Source organism: Charadrius vociferus, unplaced genomic scaffold, assembly GCF_000708025.1.
Source record: "Charadrius vociferus isolate BGI_N301 unplaced genomic scaffold, ASM70802v2 scaffold324, whole genome shotgun sequence".
Lineage (NCBI taxonomy): Eukaryota > Metazoa > Chordata > Aves > Charadriiformes > Charadriidae > Charadrius > Charadrius vociferus.
In genome coordinates, this window is record NW_009648041.1 from 4,748,960 (window position 1) to 4,762,556 (window position 13,597).

Sequence of the window (13,597 nt, forward strand, 5' to 3'; positions counted from 1 at the left end):
CAGGATTTGTGTAAATGGCAGTTGTAAACCCCATAATGGGAGCTTTATGGGCCAGATTCAATAAAACCTCCATCTGCGAGATAATTTTATTGAATCTGGCCTCTCTGAAATTGAAAAGTTTATGGAGAAAGGGAAAGCATTTCCCTATGTTCCTATTTACTCTCTGCCTATAAATCCACACTCGGCGCTCATCCCATCTGCAGTGTGCATGCATATCGCTTTCCCCCTTCGTACGAGATATATCTCCCCGGCACAGAGTTACCTCTGGGTATCGCACGGCTGTTGCCTCTCAAGGCTGAGCCCCGACGGCCGGTGCTGTGCCTGCCTTCCCCGGAGGAGCGGTAGCCGGCAGAAACACGGTGCCCTTGAGGCAACAAATTTTCACTGCCGTGGCCGTGCCAGGCTGCTCCTGCCCGCTGGGGTGGGAGCAGTGCCCGGCCGGCCCCTGCGCACCCCGTCCCTCCTGCACCAGGGGATGTCACCCTGTGCCGGTCCGATGACGATGCAGTGGGGATGTTGGTGCTTTCACAGCCGCCTGGATCCTTGGAGGGCAGTGGAATATGCCTGTTCCCAGCCTGCATCAATGGTCCCTGTGGGATAACGCCCCAAGCAAATGTCCTGCTCATTCGATGTGTGCTATCAATGCAGTTGCCAACCCACCCAATAAGGCCACAGACCAAAGGGAGGGGGAGGACGGAACATCATTTGAGCTCTGTGGCGCAGACCGGAGCAATGGACATCTGCTGTGGCCAGTCCAGCCCTGGCTGGGAGATCACCCTTCTTCCACACAATTTCAGACACATCTCTAACAAGGCGGCACATCTCTGAAGCTTGCAATGCCTCTCTGTATGGTGATTAACACCCCATCCCCTGCTCCTGTTACGGGATATTCCCTCTATGACCTTGCAGCCTTGGACTGCGCTATTGGTGTATTTTTGTAAGGAAATCAGGTAAATCCCATAGTCAAACTTAACCAGTAGAACTTATATTTATTATGGTACTGTGCAATAATAAGCAGCCTTCACTGTCAAATCAGATTAGCACGTTTTAAAGATCAGTTGGCTCCTTAGCACTCTGAGAAAAAAACAGCAATATAATTTCCAGCAGAGCACGTGCTCCTCACAGCAGCCCAGGGCGGGCATAGGTTCACCAGCTGATCTACGGGATCAGCTGGAAGCCCTCCTTCTTCCGATGCCAGGCTTCAACGCAATGGCAACAGATCCCCTAATCCAGTATTCAGGGGCTGTCATTTATCCAGACTCCAGATTCACGGCTGGTGCCCTCGTTTCCCAGCCCAGCCGTCCTGGGTGCCCGGGGGCTCGGGGTGCGCGATGCCCTGGGGGAGCTGAAGTCCCAGCTGTGTATTAGACAGTTGGCAGCGCCTCAGCATGCGACCCCGGACATCACTCATCCCGCTGTGGAAAGGAAAAATGGGACGGTTTCCCATTGCTTCTCCGCGTTTGGCTTTCCGACAATTCCCCTCAATGCCTGCCGAGCGACAGGCTCGCTCTGCACACCAGAAGAAGGCAGAACGGTTCCTGACAAGGCGAGTTAAAAGGCTTATGTAGAGCATGTTACAGCTAAAACATCCCGTTAGGAAGATAACACTGTCATTTAAAATTGATGAAACTTTTATATAAGCCACTTGCTTTTTCCGGCAGCACGTCTGCCCCATGCAGCAGCCTTCAGCAGCTCTCTGGCAGACGAGATGGAGCCACCCTGGGGATGCACCCCAAATCCATCCTGGTGCAAAAAGGAGATCCCCTCTCTGCCTGAGGGCTCCTCGGTGCCTCCTCCAGGGTGGCGAGGTCTTAAAAACAAACCGCGTCTATCTTGCCTGGAGCTGTGGTGGCCAAAAATAGGCTGTGAGGGACACATAGCTTGCTATGTGGGTTGGTCTTCAATGCTTTCACTTGGGGTTGAGGGAGGAAAATGGGAATGAACCTGCTGGACGCTTTCCCAGAGAGGTTCCCCTCCCGCCCCCCACTCCTGCCCTAACACTGGAAAGCCAAGGGGAACTCCTGACACTTTTAAAAAGCAACCTGAAGTATTTGAAACGCCTACTCTTTTATTAGTCATTTTACACATTCAAAATGTTTTACAAAAGACATCTCTTTCTGGCATCATTTCTGGATGTAAGACTTCCCTTTCTCCAGAGCGCCATAATAAAGAGACTGCAAAACGTTTGCCAAATGTTCTATTGCTTTATACTTTGTGCCGCGCACCTTAGCCAACAGCGTGCGTGAGAGCGGGGAGGGAGCGCGCCGCTCCAGGGGCCCTGGAGATGTCCCCCCGCAGCCAGAGGCACTCACCCAGCACAGCGTCTCGTTAAACTGAGATTATTTATTTATAGTGCAAGAACCAGTAATTGAACATTATTATTAAGACTGTAAAGGGAAGGTTCGAAGCCACTAAATGACTGTACGGGAAAACATTTACTGCAGAGCTGATGGCCCAAAATATGTCACCAGTGAAGGATTAGGAAGCACTCTCTCCTCCAGGTCTCTGCCTGTTTCTTTTTTAAAACCTGGCATTTTTCCTGCGCAGATCTGAGCTGCAGACTTCCTGGAATCACTTCTCCTACATACAAGCCTTTGTGCACTGGAGATTATCAGATTATTGACTTTGGGATTCCTAATTATATCAACTTGACTGGTTGATGAATTGGAGGTGGATAGCATCGCAGCCGGCGCAGTGCTGGGGGGGTAGGCGATGACTAGCAGGAGTCATTTTCCTCCAACAGCTACACAGGGAGAAAGCTGAAATATATTCTGCTCCTGCTGAGAAATAAACCCTAAAGCAATTGTCCACTAATTGCTGGGATTTAGTGTGCCCCCTTAAAAATAAACAGCAGCACTGCAAAGAACGATTCCGTTCCTACCCAGACCTCTCCATGGAGAGAAGCCCAGGGATGAGGGAACATCTCACAGTCTGGGGCTTGAACAACCACATATGCCCCAGCTGGGGAACACTGTAGGTCTGCCCAAACATCGACCCCAACGGTGCCTCAGTTTTAGCACACTGCTGAAGGACCACTCCAGCAACTGTCCCACGCCAGGAGGCACTTGCAGACCATGGGCGCCTTCAGGATGAGGTGGCAGCTGGGAAAGGGGACTGGGAGCTGGGGAGGTACAACCTGTCCAGATCTCACACAAAGCACCTCATAGCTTTCACGTGGCTATCAGACTTAACGTTTCCAGTGTCTTCTGAAAGGAGAATAGAAATGCAACTACAGTTGTGTTGGAGGAAAATCCTTCCATCAACAATTTCGTACAGCTTTACGCTGAGCTAAGCAAATGAGGTGCTTTCTTATGCATGTTGTGTGATGAGGACAGCTATGGCTGGAAAACACCACGTCCTCCAGCCCCCGAGGCCAGCGGGACCCGCCCAGTGCGAGCCACCATGTCCTCAGGCACTGTCACCCACCTTGAGGAGACCAACCTGCTCCAGGACCTCCCCACTTGGCTGGGGTCTTTGCTGGGGTATTTGCAGCAGCAAACCTCTGTCTGTCATTTTAGGGCACCCCGAAGAGAGCTGCCCTTGATGCCTCCGGCTGGACAGACAGATCTGACCCCACGATGGGGAGGAACCCTGCAGCATCCTTCATTTAAAGCACAGCATTTCATTTAATGCTTTGCATTTTTGAAATGAAAAAAAAAATTACTTAATTTGATTCTTAATGGAAAGATTTATGGAAATGAAATTGGGGTATTTTTAGTGAGTAAAGATCATGTTATAATAATTCGGTTCTACAATACTTTAATCCCAAGGAGACAATTTTCTCTCTTTTTCTTTGAAGAAAACCTTTATCTTTTTTATTCATCTTTCATTGATTATTCTAAAAATCCCATTTAGCTCCACCACGTAACGGTATGGTAGTCTTTTCTCATTATATTTTAATAGAATAAAACCCAACTGTATATGAGAGGATTAGATAGCCATTCGTTGAGGTAAAGAACATTGTTCCTCCAGATGGCCAGACAGAATCTGTGTAATGCCTTTCCTATTTATTAAGTTCAAAATGTAATGCAAGCTGATGAGATGTGTTTCTTCCAGTATTTAATGGGTCAGCCATAAAGTTGAAAGCTAATGCTAAGGTTGGCAGCATGCATGGAAGAGTTAACAAGCAGAAAATAAAGACATATTTAGAGCATCTCTTCTTGGACTCAGTGAAATGAAAAGTTGTCAGAGGACAAAGCTACTTACACAAGCGGGGCAGAGATGCTAAGCTCTTCCAGCCCCTCTAACCATTTGTCAAAGGTTTGACATAATTGAAGACATTTACAAGGAGCTGAGGTTTGTTTTTTATTATTTATTTATTGTATAAATTGCTTTCTGCACGTGGACATTGACAGATTGGCAACGCGTCTTCCACGAAACAAAACACATCAATACTTGCTGCAGACAGATGTACAAGTACCTGGGGTAATTACTGGGTGTCCACTGCTTCATTTGGGATGGATCACAGAGCAGTGCTTTTGCTGCATTTACAGCCTGCAGCCCTTTTCCCGCCTCAGCTGGAGAGCCGTCGGGAAGCTACAGCTCTTCCTCCGCAGGCTCCACAACTCCACATTTGTACCCTCTTCTTTTCAGGAGGTGGGAGCACAAGTTGGACAGATTTGTTTAGATTTGTACATATGATCCCTGAATAACTCACGTTGTGACATACATCACTTCAGCAGAGACACGCGCTCCTTTTTGGGCCTGAAAACTTTTCCACTCCTAGACTGCCAGTACAGAAGACAACCGCGGTGATCTCTACTGGGATCCACATTGCGACAGTGCCCAGAGCATGGCAAGTGCCAGCCCAGGAGAGTGGCCACCCCCAGGCTAGGTCCCCTTCCTCTTGCCCATGCCAGCCATCCCTCCCTCATGCCCATATCGTTTCATGAGCTGCTTTGGCAGCTGCGACCAACCACAGGCAAAAAGCAAGGAAAGCCATGGTCGGGTAAAGCAGAGGTTTTCTAACAGGTGGTGTTAATTCTTATTTTATTAACAGGTAAAGTTCAACAACCCAGCAAACACTCAGATGCATGCATAAATGTAATTCTGTTCCTGCTGCCTCTTGAAAACACAGGTTTTGTGCAGGCTTTACAGGCTGATTATACGGGATTTTTTGTGTAACAAGTGTAAACATTTAATTATAAAATAAAAAAGGTTGGACGGTTGCTCATTTCCTTGCTCACTTGGTAGGTTTAAAAGCATCTGGGTTTGAAATGGCCCATGATCCAACATAAACGCATACAGAGCATGATCCAAGTTATTACTAAGTAGGATTTACTCCCTCTAATAAACACAGGGATTTAAATTACGGCTGAGAGACATCCACACATGGGAAGCACTCTGAGAAGGAAAAGTGCCCCCAGACTTAACATAGCTAAACCCCTGATGGTCGATACAGCCTCAGCGGCTCAACGACAACCAAGACTACACCATACCTCCTCCACTGCAGCACTGGATGGCCGGAGACCGCAAACCCAGCTTGCAAAAGCAGTATTGTACACGATGCACACACTATCTGCCCTGGGCTGGGACAAGGCACCTCACCCAGCCGGGGAGCCCAGCGCCATCCCCAGCCCTCCCAGCATCACCACCAGGCACCGCTGGGCAGGTCGAGCCCCCTGGCAGCACCCTCTGATGACTGCTGTAATTGCTTCCTTATCTAATTTGCGTCTCTCTACTTTCCATTAGCTTCAGCTCCTCTTTCCCAGCACTACCTGGTAGACCTGAGCTCCAGTGGAGCATCTTCCTGCTCCGATGACAGATGCACACAGCAGAAACGAGAGGTGGGAGCGCTCCTCTGACCAGAAAATGCTCTCACAGCTCCATCCCCACAGCACAGCACAGCACGGGGGCTGCAACAAAACCCTCCCCGGTCAGCACTGACTGAAAATTATTACTACAGGAGAGGTTCCCATCCTTCAGTCACGCTGTATTATTTATGACCTAATGATTGCCCATTGACTAGCAGGGATTATACGTTTGCTAAGATGTTTCTGGGTGAATGAAAGGGCATTAACCTCATTATTATCATGTCTGTGCTCATCAGAGGCCATTAGCAGCTTCCCCTCAGCTCCCTGTGCTGCAGTGTGCTGCTATTTGGTGTCATCTGTTGCCTCTCCACTCGCCCACCCCACACGCATGCATACCTGCATTGGGCTCCGTCTCCTTGCTCAAGCAGATTTAGGGAAATGGGTGAAAATTATTTAGCTTGGGAAGGAATCCACAAAACCCTTGGGATTAATAATCTGGTGCGACAGCTTTTTGCTGCGAGGATTTGAGAGTGCTTTCACACCGCTAAGCAATGGGGCCCCCAATCCCTTCTGACACACCCAGCAGCACTCTTTCAGATGACGTCTGGCCATTTTTTTTTCCTTTTTTCTTCAGTCCCACAGCAGCCGTACGAGCAGGACCACCAGGAACCAAGTCTCTGCTTTTGGAAAAGCACGGCTGGTTTTCTAGGCATCACGTCTGCAAATCCCCTGAGAGACCACCCAGCCCTGGCCACTGAGGCCCATCAGGGGTGTCCTTCATTAATCCGACCATCGGAGATGTCCCCTTCTTGCTCCAGAGCCAGCCTTGCCGTGGCACCTTTTACGATGGAGGATGGCTCAAACCCTCCATCCCAGAGCTCTGTCTGGCATCCCGTGCAGGCGAGATCCAAACATGGGACCCATGAGCTCACCTCAAAACCACTTTTGGATGGAAAATTCCATTGGAGCTGGCTCCGACCTTGGCACCCGCCTCTGTGCAAAAGGCTGGAAGAAGAATTTGCTCCTGGCTAACTGTCAGCCCACATGGTAAAAATAATTTCTTTTCTAATAATTAAAACGATGGGCTATAAATGAGCGTTTGCTTTGCTGAGCTCTGGGAATTCACAGGGAACTTTTAGAGCAAGAAACATTTTTAAAATTAAAACCTCCCCTTCCTCTTCTTTGCTGCCATCCCTTTTATACTCTGTCCCCCAGAGATGGCATTGCTTTCCTTCCCCACACTTAATCATAACAAGCAACACCTAAACATGAACATTTTGGGAAATGCGAATATCAGTGTCCTTAAGTTAGCTAAAAAAGTATTCCTTATCTCGCTAGCTCTTGACACACTTCATCTGGATGGCTTAAGTTGTCCTGTTTCCTCTACATCCTCCCTCTTACTGTGCTCCTCCACACCTCTTGCCTTTCTCTTTTTCTTTTCACGTCCTTTCATTCACGTTCCCTGAAATCTGCAGCCGTACCTGCTTCTAAACACACACACAAAAAAGATAACAAAAAAACCTTGGCAAAAAACTTGCCGGAATGTTCTCCATTTCCTTTGTGTTTCAAAATACTTAATTCTGAAAGAACCAGGCGTCCTTCCCTTTCTCTCAACTGCTAGCAGCTGCTGTACGTCTTCTGTGCCACTTCCCGATGTACTTCAAATCCTCCCAGACCCCAGCAAAAAGCAGGCACTTGTACAAAACCAATAATGCATCAATATGTTTTTGGCCGTTGCAATCTTTATGCCTGCGCTGCTGGAGATGATTATCTAGCTTTTTTTTTTATCTGTAGATTCAGGCCTGTGGAATAAAACCAGGGCCAATAAAATAAGGAAGCAAAGAAAACACAAGCAGAATGAAAAAAGCAATTGAACATGCTATAAATTCAGAATCAGGTGAAAGCTAATTATGGCCATGCTCACTAAAAAGATGAGGACACAGCCAGGGAGATAGACTTATTAATTATTTGTGTTATGGTAGCACTTAGAAGCCCCAATCCTTTATCTGGGACTAGCTGTGCTATACATGGCAAACACTCAAATATATCTTTGGGTAATTGCACACAGTTTTTAAGGAAAATGTGCAAATGCTCTCTTCTTTCACCTTCAGCAGCTTCTGGTTTGTTAATGCTGTTAAAGGAGTCTGAGTTCACCAACGGTCTCATTCAGAGCAGCTCGCGGGATGGTCTCATGGGTCAAAGAACAAATAATCCAGCATGAGGGCACCTTCCCCCCATAGCTGGATTGGGCAAACCCCAGCAAACCCCCAAAGTGGGCACGAGAGACATCCATCACCATCCCCAACCCTGGCGGGAGGGACCGAGCGCTCGCTGTTGCCAACAGGGACGTTTCATCCTCATTGACTCTGTGCAAGTTTGATTGCTTTTCTAATTAAGATACATTTTATGGTAATCTACCAAGCCCCTTAGACTAAATCACTCACTTAATCTGTTGTTAGTGCCCATATGTTTACAGCTTTCCAGCCTGCTGCAGCATATTTGCTTTGCCACGGCGCAGGGGAAGTTTAGTGACAGATGAGCCGCTGCGCAGCCGTTCAGGTGGCGCAGAGCCCTTCCAGCCAGCCAGCCTGCGTGTGGTACGGACAGACGGACGGACAGACAGCCCCAGTAGCCGGCGGGTCGGAGAGGAAAGGAACGGCGCAGTATTGCAGATACGGCACCCCACGCTGATCACCTGTCTCTTCCCCTCTCTCTACAGAAGGGCTCCGCACATCTTTCTCATTTTCCTTTCTTTTCTTTCCTTTTATTTTTTTATTTTTTCCCCCTCCACAATAAGAGGTTGTACATGACAGGAGAAGACAGCTGAAGAGTTTCACAGTATCGTCACGTCTCTGGCCCCAGAGCTCGCTTACCGAGGAGTTTCACTGCAGGTTCAAGGGCTCTGAGCATCCCCTTGGCCCGAAGGGCAACAATCATGCTTCCAAACTAAGGACAGGCAGAGTGAGCCCCTCCATCTGCACTGGACACTGAATCAAATAAAAACTGTGCAAACGCTCCACATTTCCGCTCCTGCTGATCTGCGAGCCCGGGCAGGAGCGTGTGTCTCCAGCCTCAACCTCGCCTGCAGCCCAGACACACCGATGGGCCCCTTCCAACTTCTTCAGGGATGGCACTATGCCACCGCACGCCCTGGCCAGGAGCTAAATCTCTCCTGTGGGCCTGCCTGGGCTCCCTAGTAACCCTGTGTCCCACGTATGGACAGGCATGTGCTGTGCTGTAGGCAGCAGCTTCACCTCTTCATCTTACATCAGCGCTCGATGAAGGAGAGGGGATGTGCTGAACAGGGATGTAGATCTTGCCTGTCCCCAATTCATGGCTCTCCTCATGCCCTCCCGCGTCCCATGGTGGTACCTGAGCAGGCAGAGATCAGGCAGGGACCCAGAGACCCCAGTTCTGCTCAGACCAGCCGGGCTGAGCCCCCAGCCCACCACACACAAGCATGTTGTATTGACGAGCGTGTACCATGCTACTATTTGAAATTACTTGTGCTCAGCTTGCTGAAGGAAACAGAGCCCAAAGACAAAATCGGGAAAGACCAACCTCTAGGTCAAGTTGCCATCTGCCATCCTATGTAGAGGGAAATATTCCCTGAAAAAAATGGTCATATAATTGTACAGGAACTCCTAATCAAGAGTGACATGAAGAATAAAACACCACCTGCCATCACCGGCAGTGACAGGCAGCTGCTATCCAATATCAACAGAAATACCTTTCCCCCTGTAGAGCACCTATTGATCTGAATAGGATTAACAGAGGTGAGGAAAGTACTCATTAAGTCTTCCAAGGACTTGGCTAAAAAGAGAGTATCTGGCATTCAGGAGGAGCCAGATATTTAAGAAATTAATTTTTTAAGAGTTTAAGGAATTTGCCTAGGAACTGTTTGAGCTGCTAGAGGAGCAGGCAAGGAAACAGGTGTCAAAGGAAAAGGAGCTTCCCAGGACCCAGGCAACCCTAAAATAATTCTTCAAACTGCTTTCAAACTCTGATGTACCTGCCAGAAAGGTGCAGCAACTCCTCCACCCCACTGGCACAAATCTCACGTTTCCAGCCCTGGCAGCTCACAAAGCACCAGGCTGTGAACCTGTCCCTGCGCCCACACCAAGCCCTGGTTTGCACATCAGCCTGAGGTCATCTTTCAGAGAGGATGTCACACTCCTGGGAAGGTGGCAGAGGCTGCTCTGAGGTCTGAGAGGCGGGTGGTGGTTGAGGGTACTGGACTGGGGAGAAGCCGCCCCCAGATCTGCTACCACCAAGTAGCTGGAGATGAAGGACCACCAATTGTTGCAACGCTAAGGATGGGCAAAAGGCAACAGATGGAAAACCATGAACACTGAAGACTTTTGTATGTACAACATGAGGAGCAGGGCAAGCTCTCCTGCCCCTGCAAGCTTGTCTCAGCGGTATCCTGTAGAGATGGCACGCAGGGACGAAGGGATCATTTCTGCTCAGCCATAAGCTCCTCTGCCAAGGGAAAGTCTTGCAGCAATGGACTTAACCACATTACTCCCTTTGTGCCTTACACTCCCTTGGCCGCTGGCGACGTGCCTTTGGGGGCAGGGTGCGACCATCCCCTGCCTGCAGTCAAACCGACCATCCCTGGCCACTTTTCCTGCTTCAAAGCTGTAAAGATGAGCTGAACTGGCTTCTTAATAAATCACAGCATGCCCAGCTTTCGGGGCAGTCTGGCACCCCTGCTATGATGGGTTATGTGGCACAGAAACCCCAGGCCTTTAGTTTTGCGGGGTAGGAAGCAGGAATCTCGCTCCTCTGTTCACGCTACCCAGTCCCTTCCCCTCCAGGCTCACCCAAATGCGCACTTTGACCATCGTCCTGCTCACCTGGAGGACAGTGTGCTGAGGCAGACACCAAGGCTCAGCAAAGTTAGAAATGCTTAACGCTGTCCTCAGGCAAGCAGGGTTATGCTTAGAAAAGGTGTGAGATGGGCACTGCTCAGACACCCATGCCCTCTGCACCTGAGGAATTAAAACACTGTGAAAAAGACCATTATTGTCACGTACCTTGTTCTCTAGAGCTGTGCTGAGCACATAACATTCAAGTTATGCAGCTGGTATAAATATATACGGTACTTACAGCAATTGCGCAAAAACCAAAAAGCCACTGAACTGGGTGCCCATGAGCTACATTTTTGGGAAGGAAGCAGAACTGTGCCCACCTGGCTGCCAGTGGGATGCTGGGCTGCCCGTGGGATGCTGCTCCTGCCCAGCCCGGCCTCGGGCAGCCCGGGCGCAGACGCCAGCAGAGCTCGTGAGCCTGCTGCGGAGGGGCATGCCACAAAACATTCGCATCAGCTGCTCTTCAGGCAAGTGCGACTATTGCGTTTTGAAAAAAAACCCACCCAACCAGGAACAATTAAACTGGTCCAAATGACTAAGCAGTTATTGGCAATCTGAAATTTCTCCCTGGAAGAGTTTAGCTTGGACAGCCAGACACAACATCCTTACCTTCTCCTGTGGGTTTAATAAACCCAGTTACAGTCTTCTAACATCTTATTGAAGTACACTTCATCCACCTATTAGCATAGCCCAGTATCGTGAGAGTAGGTAGATTATTCTGGGTCTAATATGTTGATTTTCTGAGCAGGTATATACTGAGGCATGTTCTCACAGCAGCTCCAGCTTGTGCTACAGCTGGAGTTTTTAAAGACTTCTTAAACACCAAAGCAATCAACTCCCATGGATGTGACTCAAGTATGAAATAATCAAATTGCCAATAAATAAATCAATACAGTGCCGCAAATTCAAGTATTTATTATGCAGTCCGAAAGTATTACAGCTATACATCTTGTTTTCCTCAGCCGTGCTATTACAATCAGTGTCTCGTACTGCCTGGAAAGCGCACCGGGAGCTATGATGGGGAGAGATAAATAACTGCACCTCGCTATTATTTACAGGTAACAGAGAGGTCTCCAAGTTAGCCGAGAGCGCTGAGGAATGAGGCTGCTGAGCCGTACAAAGCAGAGGCAGGGAGCAGAAAGTCAGAGCAACAGTCTATTGACCTGCATTAATGATGTTACACTCTGGAAAAAAAGCTATTTTCTTAATTACTCTAAAGATTTTCCTTATTTAATTAATACATTTTGATGAGGAGCACGTTGCCGCCAACCTGCTATACTTTAGATTGATCTTTCTAAGGTAATACTCAGTCAGATATTCATACTTCAGTTTGATCAATATTAAATAGCCCTTACTGACTTTTTTTATATCAAATATTGCTGCCTTATTTTTGAGGCATCTTTGATTTAAAATGCCAGAAGGAACATGATAAATCAGAATTCCTTTTTCCTTTAATCCTCACTCTCCTGTTTCTGCTGTAAAATGAAGTGCAAAACAAGTTTTCAAAGCAGGCACCCCCCTCTGCAAAGCAAAACACAAACCAAAAATATTTCAAGGTATCTAAAAACCATGGAACAGTTGGACTCAGCATGAGAGTACAAAGAAGCCAAACCTAAAAACAATTTTGCGGGCTTCACGATTCCTGTAAAACCCCACTTCTCCCCCAAACAGTACAGTTACACAAATAAATAGAGATGCATATAACTTACCGGAGCAAATATCACCATACACATTTACAAAAGGATTTATAATCCAACTTGCGTCTCCTGAAATAAAGCAAGGTTTGTCTCATACTAAAAATAAAGGCTCCCAAAAGCTTCTCACAGTAGAGAGAGAGAGAGAGAGGGAGGGAGGGAGGGAGGGAGGGAGAGGGAGCGAGCGAGCACCAGCTCCTTGCCTCGCTTTTTATGAAGCAAATAAGGAGAGCAAGAAAATCAATGCCGAGAGAAAGTGAGATGATATACCAATCAGGCAGCAGCCTCAGCCTTATTTGCAGAGGGATGGCAAAATGCTCATATTATTAGACAATGACTACACACAGCCTTAAGTAGAGAAAGCGAATACTTTCCCCTCGGTGAGAGGCTGATTGCTTTGTTGTGGTGCAGGTACCACCACAGCGGGCTGGGAGATGCAACCCCTTCCTCCCCATCGCTACGGCAGCACTGCTTTATTCCTTGTGCGTGCTCTATAAGAAAGAAACAGTTCACAATCCCGGACTAAAGTTGTCCTAAGCTAAAAAAGCCTCCAAACCTCCGGCACTTAGAGAGTGTCATCGCAGCAGCACATCTTCATTGCTGGGTTTGGGGGCTTTTGGGACTTTCTGTTATATTTTGAGATGCCTTTCACTGCATCTCAGAAAGCTGCCCCACAGCTGCAGCAAAGAGCCCATCCAGAAAGGGGAAAAGACCTCTCAGGTCCCCCCATGCTCTAATGTGCACCGAGCTCCTCCTGCACTCGCACAGGACCAGACCTCCAAAGCCATCTTCCCAGAATTTGAGCTTTTGCCCCTTTTTGTGTATCAGAGCAAACCTAGGGGAAACCCGTGGGTTCCCTTGCGCCAAAAGGGAAAATTTCTGTGCTATTAATCTACCCAAACGAAACCTTTGCTGTGCCCTCGTGTGTGCTGGAAGGAGGAGGAGGAGGAGAAGGTAGCAGGAGGTAAACTCACTGCCACCGACACACGGGCACCTGCTTGCAAACAGGACACATCAGTGGCAAACGCGTGCCACTGCTTTGGAAAAACGCCACATCTGCTTCCCCCCAGCAGCTGTACAAAGACACAAAGCCCACACCCTGTCACCGCAAACCTCTTCGTTCAGGACTTCACCCCATTAAGAGCACAAAATGGATCCACGGATGCCCCTCGGCGAGGCGCCCGGCTCTGCGCTTACCCTGTGAGCCTCCCCCATCGCCAGTCCCTCGCCCCAGTGCTGTTCGGTGTTTCTGGGACTGGGAATCACACTCTGTGCT

The 13,597-nt window shown here is 48.5% G+C and overlaps 1 protein-coding gene across 1 annotated transcript in view; it reads right to left on the minus strand.

Moving 5' to 3' along the window:
- Nucleotides 1-12,436, minus strand: part of SYNPR (synaptoporin) — a 44,465-nt gene extending 32,029 nt beyond the window's left edge. The window contains exon 1 of the mRNA XM_009883607.1: nt 12,337-12,436. Within this exon, the coding sequence (XP_009881909.1) occupies nt 12,337-12,360 (24 nt within the window). The 5' untranslated portion in view covers nt 12,361-12,436. The remainder of the gene's footprint in view (nt 1-12,336) is intronic.
- Between the last annotated feature and the right edge of the window lie 1,161 nt (nt 12,437-13,597).